General features: G+C 40.7%; 1 protein-coding gene across 1 annotated transcript in view; it reads right to left on the bottom strand.

The window, feature by feature from the left end:
- myot (myotilin) overlaps positions 1-16,614 on the bottom strand; it is a 28,590-nt gene that overhangs the window by 8,265 nt on the left and 3,711 nt on the right. Inside the window, exons 2-10 of the mRNA XM_042418695.1 lie at positions 12,422-12,473; positions 11,986-12,157; positions 11,798-11,860; positions 11,457-11,598; positions 11,091-11,114; positions 10,156-10,275; positions 9,812-10,034; positions 1,099-1,324; positions 15-991 (exon numbers count right to left, since the gene is read on the bottom strand). Of these exons, the coding sequence (XP_042274629.1) occupies positions 15-991; positions 1,099-1,324; positions 9,812-10,034; positions 10,156-10,275; positions 11,091-11,114; positions 11,457-11,598; positions 11,798-11,860; positions 11,986-12,157; positions 12,422-12,429 (1,955 nt within the window). The 5' untranslated portion in view covers positions 12,430-12,473. The remainder of the gene's footprint in view (positions 1-14; positions 992-1,098; positions 1,325-9,811; positions 10,035-10,155; positions 10,276-11,090; positions 11,115-11,456; positions 11,599-11,797; positions 11,861-11,985; positions 12,158-12,421; positions 12,474-16,614) is intronic.

Raw genomic sequence — 16,614 nt, 5'->3', positions numbered from 1 at the left:
ACACTTTGACTCACATGTTAGGTGTCCCCTTATAGTTGGCAGGAAGGGAGACCACAGCAGGTGGTACTCTGTTCTGACTGTTGGGAGAGGTGGGCTGTGGGAGAGAGGAGGAGGAAGAAGGAGAGACGGGGGATTGAGGGAGGGAAGGGGACACTGGGAGAGGCTGCTGAGGGAGGGAGGAAGGAGAGGAGACGGCCCTCATAGGGAGGAGAGGGCTGGAAGGAGCGAGTGGGGAGCGGGACGGAGAAATGGAGGGGTTGGGCAGGTTGGAGTTGGGAGACAGTTTGGAGGGGGAGTAAGGGGAGAAGGAGGACTGGGAGGGCAGCACAGAGCAGAGGTAAGCAGCGGGAGCTGACATGCTGTCCTGGTTGGCTGGCAGAGTGGCGCTGCCGAGGCCGGTGGCACTGGGGATGCTGGGGGTGAGGGTGATGGTGGAGCGCATGGTGGTGCGGGGGGCCGAGGATGAGGAGGCTGGGAAAGGGGAGGAGGAGGGACTGAGCAAGGGGGCAGGGAAGGAAGGAGGAGGCGCAGCAGAGGAAGCCGGGGTAGAAACGGGAGAGCTGAGACTGGATGAGGATGGTGAGGACTTCCCCATTCCGTTGGCCTGGCTCTGGATTTGTGACTGGGAAGCAGATTGGTTTTGGTTTTGATTGAGGCTTAGTGACTGAAATTGTGACTGAGTCTGAGACAACGACTTTGACACTGACTGACTTTGAGAAAATGACTGACTTTGTGTGGACATAATTTTAGATTGACTTTGTGCCTCCTGAACATTTGAACTATTCTGGGAGCTGTTCAGGTTCTGTTGGGAGTTATTCTGGTTCTCCTGGGCCTCCCGCAGCACGCTTTCATAGCTGGGTGCCTGGAAGGCCGGCTGCGACTGAATAAAATGTCTCGGTCGCTCATAGTTGAAGGCGCTGGGAGGGAAGGCGCTAGGAGTGAAGGTAGGCAGGTCCGACAGGTTCATGTTGTTGCCTCCTGACTGGGAGGACTGGAGGAGAAAAGACACATCATTGTAAAAAAAATAAACAAGGTGGAAACTGCATCTATTACCAACTGTAGCATAAATCTTCCCCAACAGAAAAGACAAGTTCTTACAGTGAAACTGAGCTTGCTTGGAGTGAACAGCTTGGGTGCTGGGGCTTTCTCCTTGACTTGAGCTAGTGGTGGTGGTGAGGGTGAGGGTGGAGGAGGAGGGCTGGGCGTACAGGCTCGGACAGTGACCTCTGGTGACCTTTGGTCCTCTGAGCTCAGAGCATACTCCTCCTCGCTGCGACCAAAGGGTTCTTCAGAGGAGTGGTTTAATGGCTGAGGCTCTGGGAAACTGACAGACACACACAAACATGTCAGGATGGGAAGCAAGAAAGCTTAAAGCCAGGGAGGCAGACATGTGAGGTACAGACACAGTTGTGATGACAATCACCAAGTTCCTCAAGATGCAGAGCTTTTATTAACAACTGTTGCATTATGTCCAGGCAGTTGTGATCTAATGTCAGCTCTAACAAGAAATAGTACCATGATCAATTATCCTCCAAGATCAATCAATCCTCCAGGATGTATTCAAAACCTATTAGATCTGTGTAATTACATAAGATCTCCATGACTCAAAATCACAAATGTTTTACAGTGACACACAATTTAAAAAAATGTACCCAAAATGTAAATGTCCTTTATTAACTTACTGTATCTTTGTATCCAACAAAACACTGATTAAATTTTATTTCTCGATAATGCAGTAGAAGTTTGCTTGCTAATTTGCTGGCTACATTTTAGCCTTATCCAAAACAGTTGAAATGTCAAGGATTTGGTTTTGCACTTCTAAAAAGGGGAGAAATTTAAGAAATGATTACTCAGTCCAACTGGGGATAAATCCAGTGTTTACATCTAGTTAAAAAAGAAGTGATGCATGGGTGCACACAGGCATGAATGCCTTTGAAAATAGTGAAGGTGAAGTGAAAGTTTAGCTTCATTTTCGAGGAGGCTGACATGAGGCTGCACTTGCTAACTCTCACTGATGCTGAACCAGCTAATGTTTTTCTGTTGGACCCATCACCATAATGTGATGTACAATAATACAGATAACACAGATCTATAGTTCTGCTCCCACTTCAGCCCACTCAGTAATTTACTTCCTCTAATACCAAGACTGGCTGGTCCTCTACTTTTCTACTAGGAAAGAATGTTGTTCCCATGACTACCATGTAGTCGTGGCTAGGCAGGAGCATAATGACAATAGCAGTCTCTCTCTTCCCGCTCTCACTTACTTACACCCACTTGCTCAGTTTTTCAAGACAAGACACTTTTTGGCTTTTGATCAAAGCCAGCATCAGCTGACCAAGAATCTGAATCTGTAATCTTGGATTTGGATCAAAATACAGTGATGCTTTTTATTCTAAATCTTAATTCTTAGAATAATAAAACATTGTAGAAGGATGAACTGTGCAAAATGCCAAATGAGTCAGACACATGACCGCTGAGTTATGGTTATTTCTCAGGATCACTCAGAGCCGATATAAGCTTACAAGCATTTGGCAACCCTACCAAGGCGATGGGATATCAAAGACCAAGTGAATAACTTTTTTCTGAGTCATCCACTTATATCATGTCATTTAGTGAAGACTGGATGTACTGTAAGTAGTAGGAATAGTGATCAAAAAACTGTTTTGCAAAACATTCTAAATGGTAGACAAACTTTTAATGTGGAAACGGCCACAATCTAACAGGCAAACAGAGCCCGCAACCTCTTCCTCTTGCAACCTGACAGATGCAGACTTGAGCCTCATGGATATTGCAGTTTCCAGGCTGATACTTTTGTTAAGAGTTAAACAAATCTGATAACAATATATCAGCATTTTTTTAGCATAAATACATAACATAAGCAAACATTTTTGATGAGAGCCCCTTAAATTAGGTTATTAAAAAATTGTGACCAAGATAGGACTGCGTGATAATTCAATATTACTGTTTATTAAATATAGGTGAAATCATATTGTGATGATATGATTTTGTCTTATAATTTTTCTGCATCCATCCATCCATTTTCTGCTGCTTATCTGGGACCGGGTCGCAGTGGCATCAGACTGAGTGAGGAAACCCAGATATCCTTCACCCTGGCAATGCCCTACAGCTCCTCCTTGGTGAATCCCAGGCCAGGAGAGATAATGTAGTCCCTCCAGCAAGATCTGGGTCTGCCCCGGGGTCTCCTACCAGTTGGACGTGCCCGGAACACCTCCAGAAGGAGGCGTCCAGGAGGCATCCTAACCAGGTGTCAAAACCACCTTAGCTGGCTCCTTTCAATGCGAATGAATAGCGGCTCTACTTCGGGCTCCCCCCCGAATGTCCGAGCTCCTCACCCAATCTCTAAGGCTGAGCCCAGACACTCTCCAGAGGAAACTCATTTCCACCGCTTGTATCCACAATCTCATTCTTTTAGTCACTACCCAAAGCTTGGGACATATACCGACTAGTAAATTGAGAACTTTGCCCTCTGGCTCAGCTCTTTACCACAACGGTCCGGTACAAAGCTTACATTACTGCTGATGCTGCGCCAATCCGCCTATCAATCTCACACTCCACCTTACTCTCACTCATGGACAAGACCCCGAGATACTTGAGGCACTTGAGGCAGCAACTCACTCCCAACCCAGAGGGAGCAGTCCACCTTTTTCTGGCAGAGCACCATGGCCTCTGATTTGGAGGTGCTGACTCTCATTCCGAGAGCTTCACATTCGGCTGCAAACTGTCCCAGTGCCTGCTGGAGGTCATGATGTGTTGAAACCAACAGAACCACATCATCTGCAAAAAGCAGAGAAGCAATCCTGAGGTCCCCAAACCAGACACTCTCCTCCCCCTGACTGCGCCTTGAGATTCTGTCCATGAAAATAACAAACAGAATCTGTGACAAGGGACAACCCTGGTGGAGAACAACACCCACTGAAAACGAGTCTGACTCACTGCCAAGAATGCGGACACAGCTCTTACTGCGGTTATATAAGGACCGAATGGCTTGCAGCAATGGCCCCAGTACCCCATAATCCTGCAGCACCGCCCACAAGGTGCCCCGAGAGACACGGTTGTAAACCTTCTCCAAGTCCACAAAGCACATGTAGACTGGATGTGCAAACTCCCTTGATTCCTCAAGTATCCTTGCAAGGGTGAAGAACTGGTCCACTGTGCCACGGCCAGGACGGAATCCACATTGTTCCTCTTGAAGCGGAGGTTTGACAATTGGCCAGAGCCTCCTCTACAGCACCCTGGCATAACTTTTCCCGGGAGGCTGAGTAGTGTGATCCCAGGATAGTTGGAGCACACCCTTTGATCCTCTTTTTTGAAAATGGGAACCACCACCCTGGTCTGCCAGTCCACAGGCTCCATGCAACACTGTAGAGGTTTGCCATGACAGCCCAACAATGTCCACAGCCTTCAGCATCTCAGGATGAATCTCATCCATACCCGGCACCTTGCCACTGTCAAAGTAGACAAAGTAATGATTCGGAGCAAGGTGTGATTAAAAACTGACAGAATTAGTTGGTTAAACTTTTTGTTTGACACATATGAACATACTGGTTTAACAAACATAAATATATATGAACATACACTGCTTTAACATCAGTTTGATTATTTTATGTATGATTATACATACATTCTCCATATATCGATTTCTGAAAATCTCCATATTAACATCACAATAATGATTCCAACCATAGCACCGAGCCTTTGACCAAGATATGTACTAAGTGGGACATTTTACAGTTAAAAGTCAGTCTCTGACAAACTACAGTATACTAACAACTGTTTCAAAATTACCAAAAACATTTTTATCCTTGTTATTTATTAGCATTTCTTATAGGTGAATACTAGTTTATCTGTGACAAGCTCATATTGGTCGATAATATTGGGCCAGAAAAATATCAGTCAGGCTCTAATGCAAGACATTTAGACTTGTCATAGCAGGAAAAGCACAGGTGGAACTGATAACATTAACAATGGCTCTGTTCCACTGAACCATCACAGTAAGACATGACAGTGTCACACCTGAATGTAATAAACAACGATTTCATTTATATAATTTAATACTTGTTCATTGTTTTAACAAAGACCTGGATAATTCATACAGCAATTCAAGTTTCCAAAACTCAAAACATGAACGTCACAGAGCTTCTACCTCTGCAGATGACTACATGATCATATTCTGTAGTGTACCTGTTTGTGTGTGTATCAGTTAATGTTTATGTTCAGTTAATGTATGTTTAAGTACATGGTGACCTATTTGTATTTAGTAAGTTAGTAAGTAATTCAGTAAGAGTGTGTTATTTCAATATGTGTTGTACTTTCTGTGCTTTAGAGACAATGTATGTGTGTGTGTGTCTGTGTGTGAGTGTGCAATAACGGTAGTGTGACGGCATGTGTGTGTGTTTGTGTGATTAAGTAGGCAAAGCTATATTGGTCGAGGAATTCGGACATCAGCTGGCAGGTGCAGACACTCTGCTGGTTGTGACCCAACCTTTTTAACACACACGCAAGCACACACTCACACAATCCTGCATGGCATTGTGGGTAGGAGCCTGCTATTCTGTAAGTCCTCTGTGTGACCGATAACAACAGAAGGAACAAAACCGATACCAAAACAGAATCTTATAAACTTTCAGAAAGTCTACCAGTCATTCTGAAAAAGCTGCAACACTGTGGTGAGATACATGACTCATACCGAGGGATTCAATGCATCACCACCATCATTTTCTTCAATTATTCATTTGTCCATCTTCATATCTACCTGATCATCACAGACAAACTCAATTCATTCTGATCAAAGATGGAGAAATGATGCATGTTACCACCAATCAACCCAACACGATGATATAAATGGACTGTAGAATATTACCTTCACTTCAGCCAATAAACTGATTCATCAATTTATACATGAACAGTATCTCCCACCTTGCATGTTGTGCCATCCTGCCTTGATACTGTAGTTTGGTGATAAATAGCAGAAGAATTTCCAACAATCTAAAATGTGAACAAAAATTGTCATGTTTTGGTGATAGCACAGAAGAAGAGCTGGGCAGTATAACCAAAATCTCATATCCTGATATGGGTCAATTCATATCCTGATAACAATACCTATCCCGATATAGCACATTTTAATTCAATTAATAAATAGTTTGTCTGTGGGTTACTAAACTCATTATGTTACTCTAAGTGCAATGAACGCCAAGAGTAAAGAGCCAAGAAGAGTGATTTATTAACGTAACCCACACAAAAGATGGACAGACTCCAAATGATGAAAAATATTGACGTAAAGAGTGTGATTTGCGTCACAACGAAATAAACGATGGAGCAAAATATGAAATGATAGACGTTTTTCTCTCACCACACCTATATCGTCATATCGCACAGCCCTACACAGAAGTATCAAAGACAGTGATGCTGTGGGTTGCAGAGATGCACTCTGGGTATCTAACTTTTTACATTAATGGAACAAATTGAAGGAAGGTGAGCACATCAAAAAGTACACAAAAACACTGAAGAAATACCAAACCAAAATGTCTCAAAGAAAAGCCACAACTTTTTTTTTTTTACTGCTGAAAGTGATCTTTATCCAGCTATAATAACTACTCCCTCAAGTCATTTATCTGAGGCTGTTATTTTTACTGAAGGAAAAAGTCCAAACCCACACGAACACCTCACATTACAGATAGTCCAGCTTACCATGAAATGATCAAATCAATAAAATAATCAAACCTACATACAGTGAACTTCAAGTTGGCCAAAGAACCTCAACGTGACCTTAAAAACCAGACTGTTGCTGCCAACAGATCCTGAACAACTGTTGTGGTGTGCAGCGCAGAGGAAGGGGGGTTTCTGAAGGACACAGACGCCATGTCTGCACTTCACATTATAGATGAGATCATACCCCATGGCCACTAATATAGAGTGGACACATTGCACTCAGACCAACATACTTCACACCATGAAACACTCACTGAATTTCAATATGAACCAAAGTACCAAGTAAACGTTAGTTGAAAAACAAACTGCATGGTTGAAACACTATATAGCATCTGTGGTGCTACTCACCTGTGGTATTTTCATCTGTTGTGGTATTATGAAAATTTTGTGGTATACATGTATGAATATCTTGTGCAATATTTCTCTCAGGTTGAGAATTTTGCATTTCTGTTTCATAAACAAAGCACTGTATTCATAAGTTGATGTCCTGTTATGGAAGTAATTTTCTCCATTATATATGACTGCATGTGAATGCACCAATTTGCCACTCACTTAAATTGTATTTCCACCCACTTTTAATCTATAATCAATACAAATATACCAGATAAATCTATTTGGTGGAGGAAAATCTATTTTGGAGCTCCAAAACCTCTTGAAATGGGGAACACTGCTATGAAGTGTTAATAAATGTTATTATGTAAGATCTTTAGTATGCCTGCTGATAATGGGTTAAGTCTGAAGGACACAGTCCATATTACCACTTTACAGATGAGCTCATAAGCCATTCTAAGGCACCACTTGACTAAAGTACGGGCTGTCTGGCCTGCAGCAAACACTACTTAACAGCACAATAAACACATAGGTATGGTGATTCCCTGAGTGAATCCTGGGAGCAGCTCCAGAGGATCCCCAGAAAAGTCAGGGAGAAGATAATATCATATCATAATATCACATTTCAATCCAGTTTAGAAAAGTTAGATGTGTGTGGAGATGTAGAAGTAGACAGTGTTACCTCACCTCCTGCAGTACAAACAGAAGTGGAGTTTACTGCTATGTCATATCAAACAACCCTGTTTCCAATCATAAAATAACATTATTATTATTATTATTATTATTATTAGCTACATGTTTGTGAAACTTTAAATACAACAGGGTGTTGACAAAAACTACACGTGTGGAAAGCTAGAACCAGGAGTCATTATTTTCCACTTAATTTACTAATAAAGTGATAATGTCGCATTTAAATTAGCCTGTTTCCTCCTAACAAGTTTGAAAGATCACCAGCTGGATGACATAAAACCCCAGAATAGACTAAAGTCCACTTTCCAAAGATAGTTTGACCTTTTAAGGAGGACATAGCATATTAAGTTTCCATGATATAAACAAGGAAGGAAAATTATCCAGTTTAAACATTAAGTAAACTTACATTAAAGAGATTAAAGTTGCGCCTCCGAGTAGCGAAAAGTTGCCGCAGGTTAAACTGCTGCCTGCATAAAAACAAACTGGATCAGTTCTTACCTCGGACACCGTTTCTACACCACCGTCCGTAAACTTCAGCACCGGCTGAATGAAAGCGGTCTTCCCCTGTGAGACGGGGAGTCCAAGCCCCCGGTGAGAGGCGCGAGGCCGGGCTGCAACAGGTGAACCCCCGAGCGCGCGCTCACGAGGAGAGACGGGACCGCGCGAGGCCCAGCTGATTGGTTTGAGCTTCTAAAAGCTGCAACTGCAAATCAGCCTCAATGGTTCAACACAGCCCCTCCATATATACAGACCACACGCACATATTCAATAGATCCTTTATTTGATTCATCCATATTTTCGCGCCAATTGTTTTTAAAGCTAAATGTTGAACTTGAAATTAATAATTTATTAATAATATATCAACCTCACTCGTGAAAATGAGGTTGATTTGCCCACTTTACAATTTCAGAATGAGACAACAGCGACCTCCTCTGAACTTAAAGAGGAACTACAACACAGTGGTAGCACAAAATTGTTGACAAGCAATTTGAACTCAAGGTCCATTTATACGCTTGTCCTGGACCTTTCACACGATCTTCATCAGCCCCATCAGCAGATGACTGATGAACTTTTAAGCCAACATGGACAAGAAGCCCCAAAAGTGCTCAGAATGACAGAAAGTTTGCACGTCTATGTTACACAACTGAGCAAACTCTTTCTGCCGATGAAGACGTTATATGGTTGAAAGCTCCAGAGGGACCTTGAGTTAGGATTATTTTCTCTGCTGCTGCTCCCATTTCAAAGAATGAACAAGAATATAAAGCTCAAAGTTTTAATTGCTTTGAAATGTTTCCTCCTGAACAGTTTACTTAAAGGAAATACCCACTAGACTGATGATAATAAAAAATGAGTGAATGAAAGAATGAGTAGATAAATAAATAAATAAATACACCACTAAGCTTCCTCCATAAACTATAAAAAATAACAGGTCTATTATTTTAAGTTAAATAATTAAATTACTAATTAAATCAAAATAGTTATTGAACATTTTAGTCATTGATAATGACTTGTGAGAACAACAGAGGGAGAAGTTTAAACTGCAGATCACTAGTGTGACAAGTATAGCTAAAAATAATGAGGTCAAAGGTCACAGTAGCCAGATGATATTTGAAGAAATAAGTTGTGCTTGTCTTGTGAATTGTCTCAGACTTGAAAATAAGAACATTTTAAGAGGAAATATAGGAGGATGTTGCAGTTGTACAACCTAGAATACAACTTGTATGAAATGTGACAAATGTGTGAAAGCTTTGTGAGCATATGGTTCAACACATATGCTCTCATCATTTACACAGTGAAAAGCAGCATAAAAGAATAAGTTCATCACTGGTTCACAATAATAGAGCTTGTATAAACACTGCTTAGGGGCAGGTTATGTATAATGTATTTAGATACTCATTTACTGAGACTGACATTCACTAATTTACAAACATATTTAACAAGTCACTGATCCATGTTGCACAAAACCTGTTAAACCTGATATTTTTAAGCCTCGTTCAGTTGCATCAATGGAGTTTGGACTACAGTATGTACAGTATTTCTGTGTTGTGTATCATCTACTCACTCTGCAACAGTGGGGGTGTTATCTTCCATGGGGCTGTCAGGCCACTCAGGAGGGGGCAGGGTCATGGAGTCGGGCAGCAAAGGGGGAAAGTCCTGGCTGCTCTTTGTGGAGGAGGAAGTCTGGACAGACACATTCTCCTGCTGGAACAACAACTTGTCTTCCTGTGTGAGAGTGGCTGCTTCCTGCTGGCGAATTGCCTCGATCTCCAGCTGCTCCTCCAGGTCTACATGGGGAGTTCACAGCATGAGATGAGATGAGATATGAAGACTGTTAGTATAAACTGACTGGTCATTTCCACTGAATTACTTTGTGACGGGTAAACTGATGTATAATGGACATCATACCATTGTAAACCTCCAGGATGGCTGAGCAGGAGACTGTGCCGAAGGGGTTGAGAGCCATGCATTTAAACAGGCCTGAGTCTTCTGGAAAGGCTTCAGTGATCACTAGTGTACAGAGCTCCTCTGCAGGGGGCAACACAAGAACATCAACGCTCAAACTGTATCATACTGTTTTTCATTCAGTTAAAATGTCAGTGGCTGAATTTCAGGTTCAAAGCTGCACTATTATACATACATTATAGAAATGCAGCCGTATTATCAAACCGAGTGGAGGTCTTATCTCCACTAACTGATGTTCTGTGTTTGAATGAATGGATGAATGTTTGCTTCTTGTGTCATAAAGGCTATGGATAGTTAGTGGCCCACAAGAGGTGACAAATGTAGGAGCAAAACTCTCTCTTAAAAGTAAGAAAGTATCAGTGAACAGAGGTATGTTGGAGTCACTATGATGCTTATTTGGTCTCTTATTTCTTCAAACACTTTGATAACAAGCTGTTTGAGGATTTAATATGATGTCTAGTTATTGAAGTGCCGTGCAGTTCCCTCTCACTTCCACAGGGAGCCGCTAGTGTGCTAACTTTCAGAATCTTCAATATTACTGATATCATATTGTATTGCAAAAAACATGCTTTAAAAATATATTTTAACAATCCAGTTATGAAAGATGTTTTCAGAAGTATGATCACTAGTATAAAGTGTTTGTATGGGAATCAATGTACTGCGTAACTTGTAAGATGATGTGACTGCATAAAACCACCAGTTAGTCAGCTACTTTTTACCATCCACTGACAGCACCTCTGAGAATTAAACCTGAAGTATGACGTGAAATATGAAACCAACAGCTCAGATTTATCTTGGGACCTGTTGGAGGTTGCCGAGCCCCACGTTGGGAACCGCTGCTTTAACCCATTATCATTCAATCAATATTCTGTACTCACCTGGCACTGATGCAGAACTGGCCTCTGAGAAAATAAGGAGAGATAAGTGTTATTTCCTCTGGAGCTGCAATAATTTTGCCAGATATGGAGAGATCTCTAATACAAAATGAGCTTGTTCTTTGTTCACAACAGTTTATTTGGGCAGTTTAATGTTAATATTCAGCATCTATCAGGTGAGAAAAAGTCTATGAAACCAGTACATTATATTAGCTCACAGTAGATTCTTCTGCTGTGAGCTTCAGGAAGGTATTTCAAGCCATGAAGATCAAGTTATTGCATAAATGATGGTGAAGTCAAATTGCAAGACTGAAGTCAAGTTCATTACTCAGGTGCAGGTGACTCCAATCCACACATACACACACTCACTCTTGCGTAGTATCCTAAAGTCATCAGAGTCCAGTATTTGATCGTCCTCTCTGTACCAGATGACCTGCAGGGGAGGAGTCCCCCTCAGTCTGCACTCCAGGACCACCAGCTGGCCCTTCACTGTGGACACATCATGGAGACACTGGGAGACGTGACGATGATGATGTTAGATGCAGAGACAGGAAGATGGAAAGAAGAGAAAAGAAGATACAGATCAATATCAGAGGTGATTACTTTAATACAGTAGTGCAATCTTCAATGTAAATCATACACATTTTCCTTATTTTTTTATAATTCTGCTGTGTACAAATTTAAGTATTTCATATGTAAGTGTGTTTTACCTTAACAAATGTAGGGGCCACTCCATGCCCTGAATACTGCTGAGTGTAGATTGGACTCTGGGTCTGCAAAAGAAAAATAATACATTCGTTAAGGTCTATACAAACAGATGTTGTTACAGGTAGTTGAAAACAGATGCCTCTGCATCATTAGAAGGTATACAAGATTTCTAATAATTAGATGTGATCACCCTCTGAGGGCTGACAGACAGCGGCTGCACCAGGCTGGAGTGTCTCTGAGCAAGGATGGCGGAGGAGGCAGAGGAGCTGGAGGAGCAGGAAGAGAGCTCCCGAGAGGAAGAGGAGGAGGAGGAGGAGATGGTCAGAGACATAGTGCTGGTCTTCTTCTGCACCCTCTGGACGCTACATGGTGTCACACACACACATACACACACACACACACACACACACAGCGGTACACGTCTTTAAAAATGTGGCTTGATGATTTTTCTATTCTTAAGTTCACTGGAAATGAAAAATTATGGAATCATAAAAATTAGCAACTTGCAAGTGTGTGAGATTTTCTTTATCATACAAAATTATAAACTGTTGTTCTGAAGATTTGCCACAAAACTTTTTATACACTCAATTTGAAGTGTGTTTCATGTGTGTGTAGGTTTAACTTACTGTGCCATGTTTCAGGCGTTCCAGGAGGCAGCGACAAAGGTTGATTTATACTCTGCAAAGACAAAAGAATGTCAGACACAGTGTTAGAAACCTGCATGTATGAGTTGCATGTTTAACTACATGAATAATAAGTAGGGCTGTGAAAGGATGCATGGTCAGCAATATCTCTCCGTAGTTACATAAAGTTCTTGAGAAACAGAAGCACAGATATTAGCTGTGCTGGGATATACTGCAGCAGTTGGATGAGTTATTAGTGCACTAGCACAGTGAGGAGAGACAGAAAGACGCCCATAATACAGTTTGAAACCTGTCAAAAAGCTTTGTAGGAGGAGAGGTTGTGACTGTGCAGACTGTAATGAACAAATAAATAAAGACATAGAATTTACATCAGAGGAAAAACTTACTAAATCCAGTCCTAAAGATGATCCATTGTCAAACTGTCAAAATTGGACTTACAAGGTTTTAAAGTGACAGCAACAAAATATATGACTAATCTCATCTACCCTGCAACATGAAACCATTAACCTGACTGTATTTGGATATTTATCTGGCCTGTAGAGTTAAAGTGGATGCCAGGTATGATTACATGCATTTATATTGATAATGATTTATATTGATATGGATTTGTCTGAGTCAGTCTGCAGTCCAGGAAAATCTTGAAGAAGTTAAATGCTCTCTTCAGCTTAAATATAAACTGCACAGGTGCCCTTAAATCCCAATTTCTTTCCAGTGGATGACACTACTGATGTCGTCCTGAACAGCAACTGCAGCTGCTGTTGTTTGTTGGGTTGAATGCTGTTTATGAACAGGTGAGCAGCAGGTACAGTCAATCCTGACAAGCAAACATGATCTGCAAACCCTCGATGAGAAAATAAAGGTTACAAAAACATTCTGGGAAGAAATCTGTGGTGTGTCTTCAGTTTCAATAGGAGGCAGTCCAGTACAACATCGTCAAAACATCACAGCCTTAAAAATTACCATCAGCGTCTCTCTGGCACACCATCAGCAAGAAGTAAACAAAAGTTTCATAAAGTTTCATTGATCTCTCAAAGGTCTGATTCATTGCTGGACTGTTCTTTCAGGTTCCTTAGCATATACGATGTGTATCTCTATAGAATTATATTTAATTATGTTAGAGGAATTATCATGCAAAGAATAATTCAAATTGCGTAAATGTATTCTGTGCTCAATAATGATAATAATTTCTTAACAAAAAATAACTGACGCGCATGCAAAAAAAAATCTGAGCTGAAAACGTCCAATTGCACACTCAGAAATTAGACACAAATACAACGCCATAGACTAAACTATCCTTACTGAGATGCAACATCTGGTGATACTACTGGCAGGAGATCCATTGCTAGCACAAAACTGTGTGGTTCATGTTCATAACACATGTTTTCAGCAAACTAAAACATCTAAGAAACACTATAGCATGGCTGTATAGAGTCTGCCTTTGTTTCCCCTGTAGCAGCCATTAACATGAATCAGCTGTTGCTGACATAATAATGTACATATACTGTACTGCATGTGGATGAATATACTGTATATTCAGCAGCATGCAGCCTCAGTCTTGCTCATTCATATTTTCCAGTGGGAATCTTGACTACCAAATGGCACAAATCCAACAAATCCTATCTTTGAAGCCTACAAAATTATAGTATAGTGCTTTCCTTTACTTGTCCATCATTAAAATGGGTGCAGCACTAAAAATAATGACCACATACATGAGCAGCTGTGGTAAACCCAAAGATCCTGCTGTCACCACAGTCTATTCCTTCTTAAACCTTACAAAGCTCTGAGCTGAATGTGCATATTCTGACAGTCTGTGTGTCTGTTGCTGGGAAATTCCTGTAAGAGCAAAAACATTCAAACATTTTGCTGGTTAAATGGGAATACCAGATTGTTGATTTCATTTAATTCTTTCATAAACCACATGCATGTAAAACATTTATCCAAATGTTAAAAACAATGAAAAAAAGAAAACAAACAAACAAACAAAAAAGAACACTAAGTTAATATTTCTGTAGTGATCCAGACTTTACATCTCACCACAAGTCTGAGATCTACAAATAAACCAGGTGTTAAAAAAGGAAGCTGAGGCATGCGTTATGTATTAAGACATACCACAGCTTTCCTGTTGCAGGTTTATTTAAAGGAAAAACTAAAGGATTAAAAATTTGTTCTACACCAAAGCAACATGACTGCCTTGAAATCAAAATCCATTTAAAAAAGTTTCTCTTTCTATTCTTGCAACAATGAATCCAGACCTCTTCATAACACGTTCAGTCATATCTTTGTCATGTCTGACGTCGTAACATGTGACACACCGTCAACTCCCCTTCCCTGTTCTCCCACCTCCTCATATGACAGAATTACACACACATAAATAAACACACACACACAAATGAACACAGATGTGCACATAAACAAACACACACACCATGACTATATCTAGCTTCAGGTCAAGTATGAACCATTAAAATCTGGATCGGACACTGTATTGTCTGGTCAGTGTTGTGTGCTCTTTCACCTGCAAGCCTCATGATGATTCACTTGGCCTGCAAACCCCGAGCTCAAACATGAATCTCTGTGCATGCAGATGAAGCTTAACTATTATATTTTCTCTTCAGACACACACTAAATACCCAGTTCTTCTTTCTCCAATTTAGCCCAAACAAACCAACAAATGCATGACTTCCTTTGGGTCAGGTTACTAAGCGTCTCCATCATGGAATCACAGCTAATTGAAGGTATATGCCGTCTTTCATCGTTCCACACTTGAAAGACCTTCACAAAAATCTTAGCCTGCTGCGCTGTGTGTCTCTGTCCTGGACCCAGAGAAGGAGCTGACAGAGGAGGCTGAGGTTCAGGTTTCCAGGCTAAATTAAACTCTGCTGCCTCCTGAGCACAGCAGAGACTCTCTGACCTGAGATAAATCTCTTTTTCACTCCAGATTTCTATGTCTCCTCTACTTTAACCTCCTTTCTTTGAGTTTTTCTCTCTCTGTCTCTCTGTCTGTCTGCCTGTCTTTCAAAGGCCCATATGGGGATCTCAACAGTCTAAACACTGTCTAAATCACAGGATCACAGTTTAAGCAAAAACAGCTGCAGCATGTACAACATCCATGTGTACATCCAGTTTCCCCTCAGATAATCACTCCTAACAGGTGTGTTTGTGTGTGCCTGTACGTTGGTGGGATCCCGTTGTTGATACAACAACAGCTGCTGCTGAACCCCTCGTATCAATTGTCTCTGTCTTACATAACCAGATGATTAAAAGCAACAATCTGCAGCACTACTAAGCTGTTCCTTGGCTAGCGATAGATGGATGGAGACGTGAAGGAAGAGGCTGCACAGTCCGAAGATGACCACGATATTTTCACAATATCATATTATGGTGCAGTAAATGTTCAAATTAAAGGGGCGCTACATAGTTTAGTATTGCACTTTCATAAAGTTAGGTATGTCACAAGAGATAGATTTCAAAAAGAATGGTTGAAATCGAAGCGGCAGAATATGAGATATCCACATATATTTAGTTTCTTGTATGGGTCCAGCTCCAAAAACACTGCATCCTACAATTACCATGATGCAACATGATTACGTCTTTCATTAGACCCTCCCTCCATGGTAAACACCCTTATCTGCCCTATGGGTTTCACAACTGTGGAATAATCTTCTACTGGGAATCAGACAAGCAACCACAGTGTCCTCTTAAAACTCTTTTAAAGTATCATTTTTATAAACTGGCTTTCAATTAAAGACTTTTATTCATTGTCTTTCTATTTCTTGATTGCATTGGACTTATTCTAATATGTAATATGTGATTCTAATATGCAGTGTATTTTCTGTTTTTATGTCTGCAAACCACTTATTTTTGAAAAGCATATATAAATACTATACTATACTATATAAATGAAGGTTATTATTATTATTATTATTATTATTATTATTATTATTATTATTATTATTATCATCATCTTTCAAATCCCACACCCCCAGTTTGTGGTGCAGGCTTTTTGTTAAAAAAAATGTACGTCTCAAACTCAAGCCAAGATAAAGCTGAAGACATCATCAGGTTTCGTTTGTTTGTTTGTTTGTTTGTTTGTTTGTTTGAAAGGTCTCTCCAGAACCACAGAACACATCACAACTGTATTTGATATTTAAAATCTGTGGAGTGTTGCTGTAAAG

Source organism: Thunnus maccoyii, chromosome 8 (assembly GCF_910596095.1).
Source record: "Thunnus maccoyii chromosome 8, fThuMac1.1, whole genome shotgun sequence".
Classification (NCBI taxonomy): Eukaryota; Metazoa; Chordata; class Actinopteri; order Scombriformes; family Scombridae; genus Thunnus; species Thunnus maccoyii.
The sequence above is the reverse complement of the archived record's forward strand: the minus strand, read 5'-3'. Positions and strand labels throughout refer to the sequence as shown.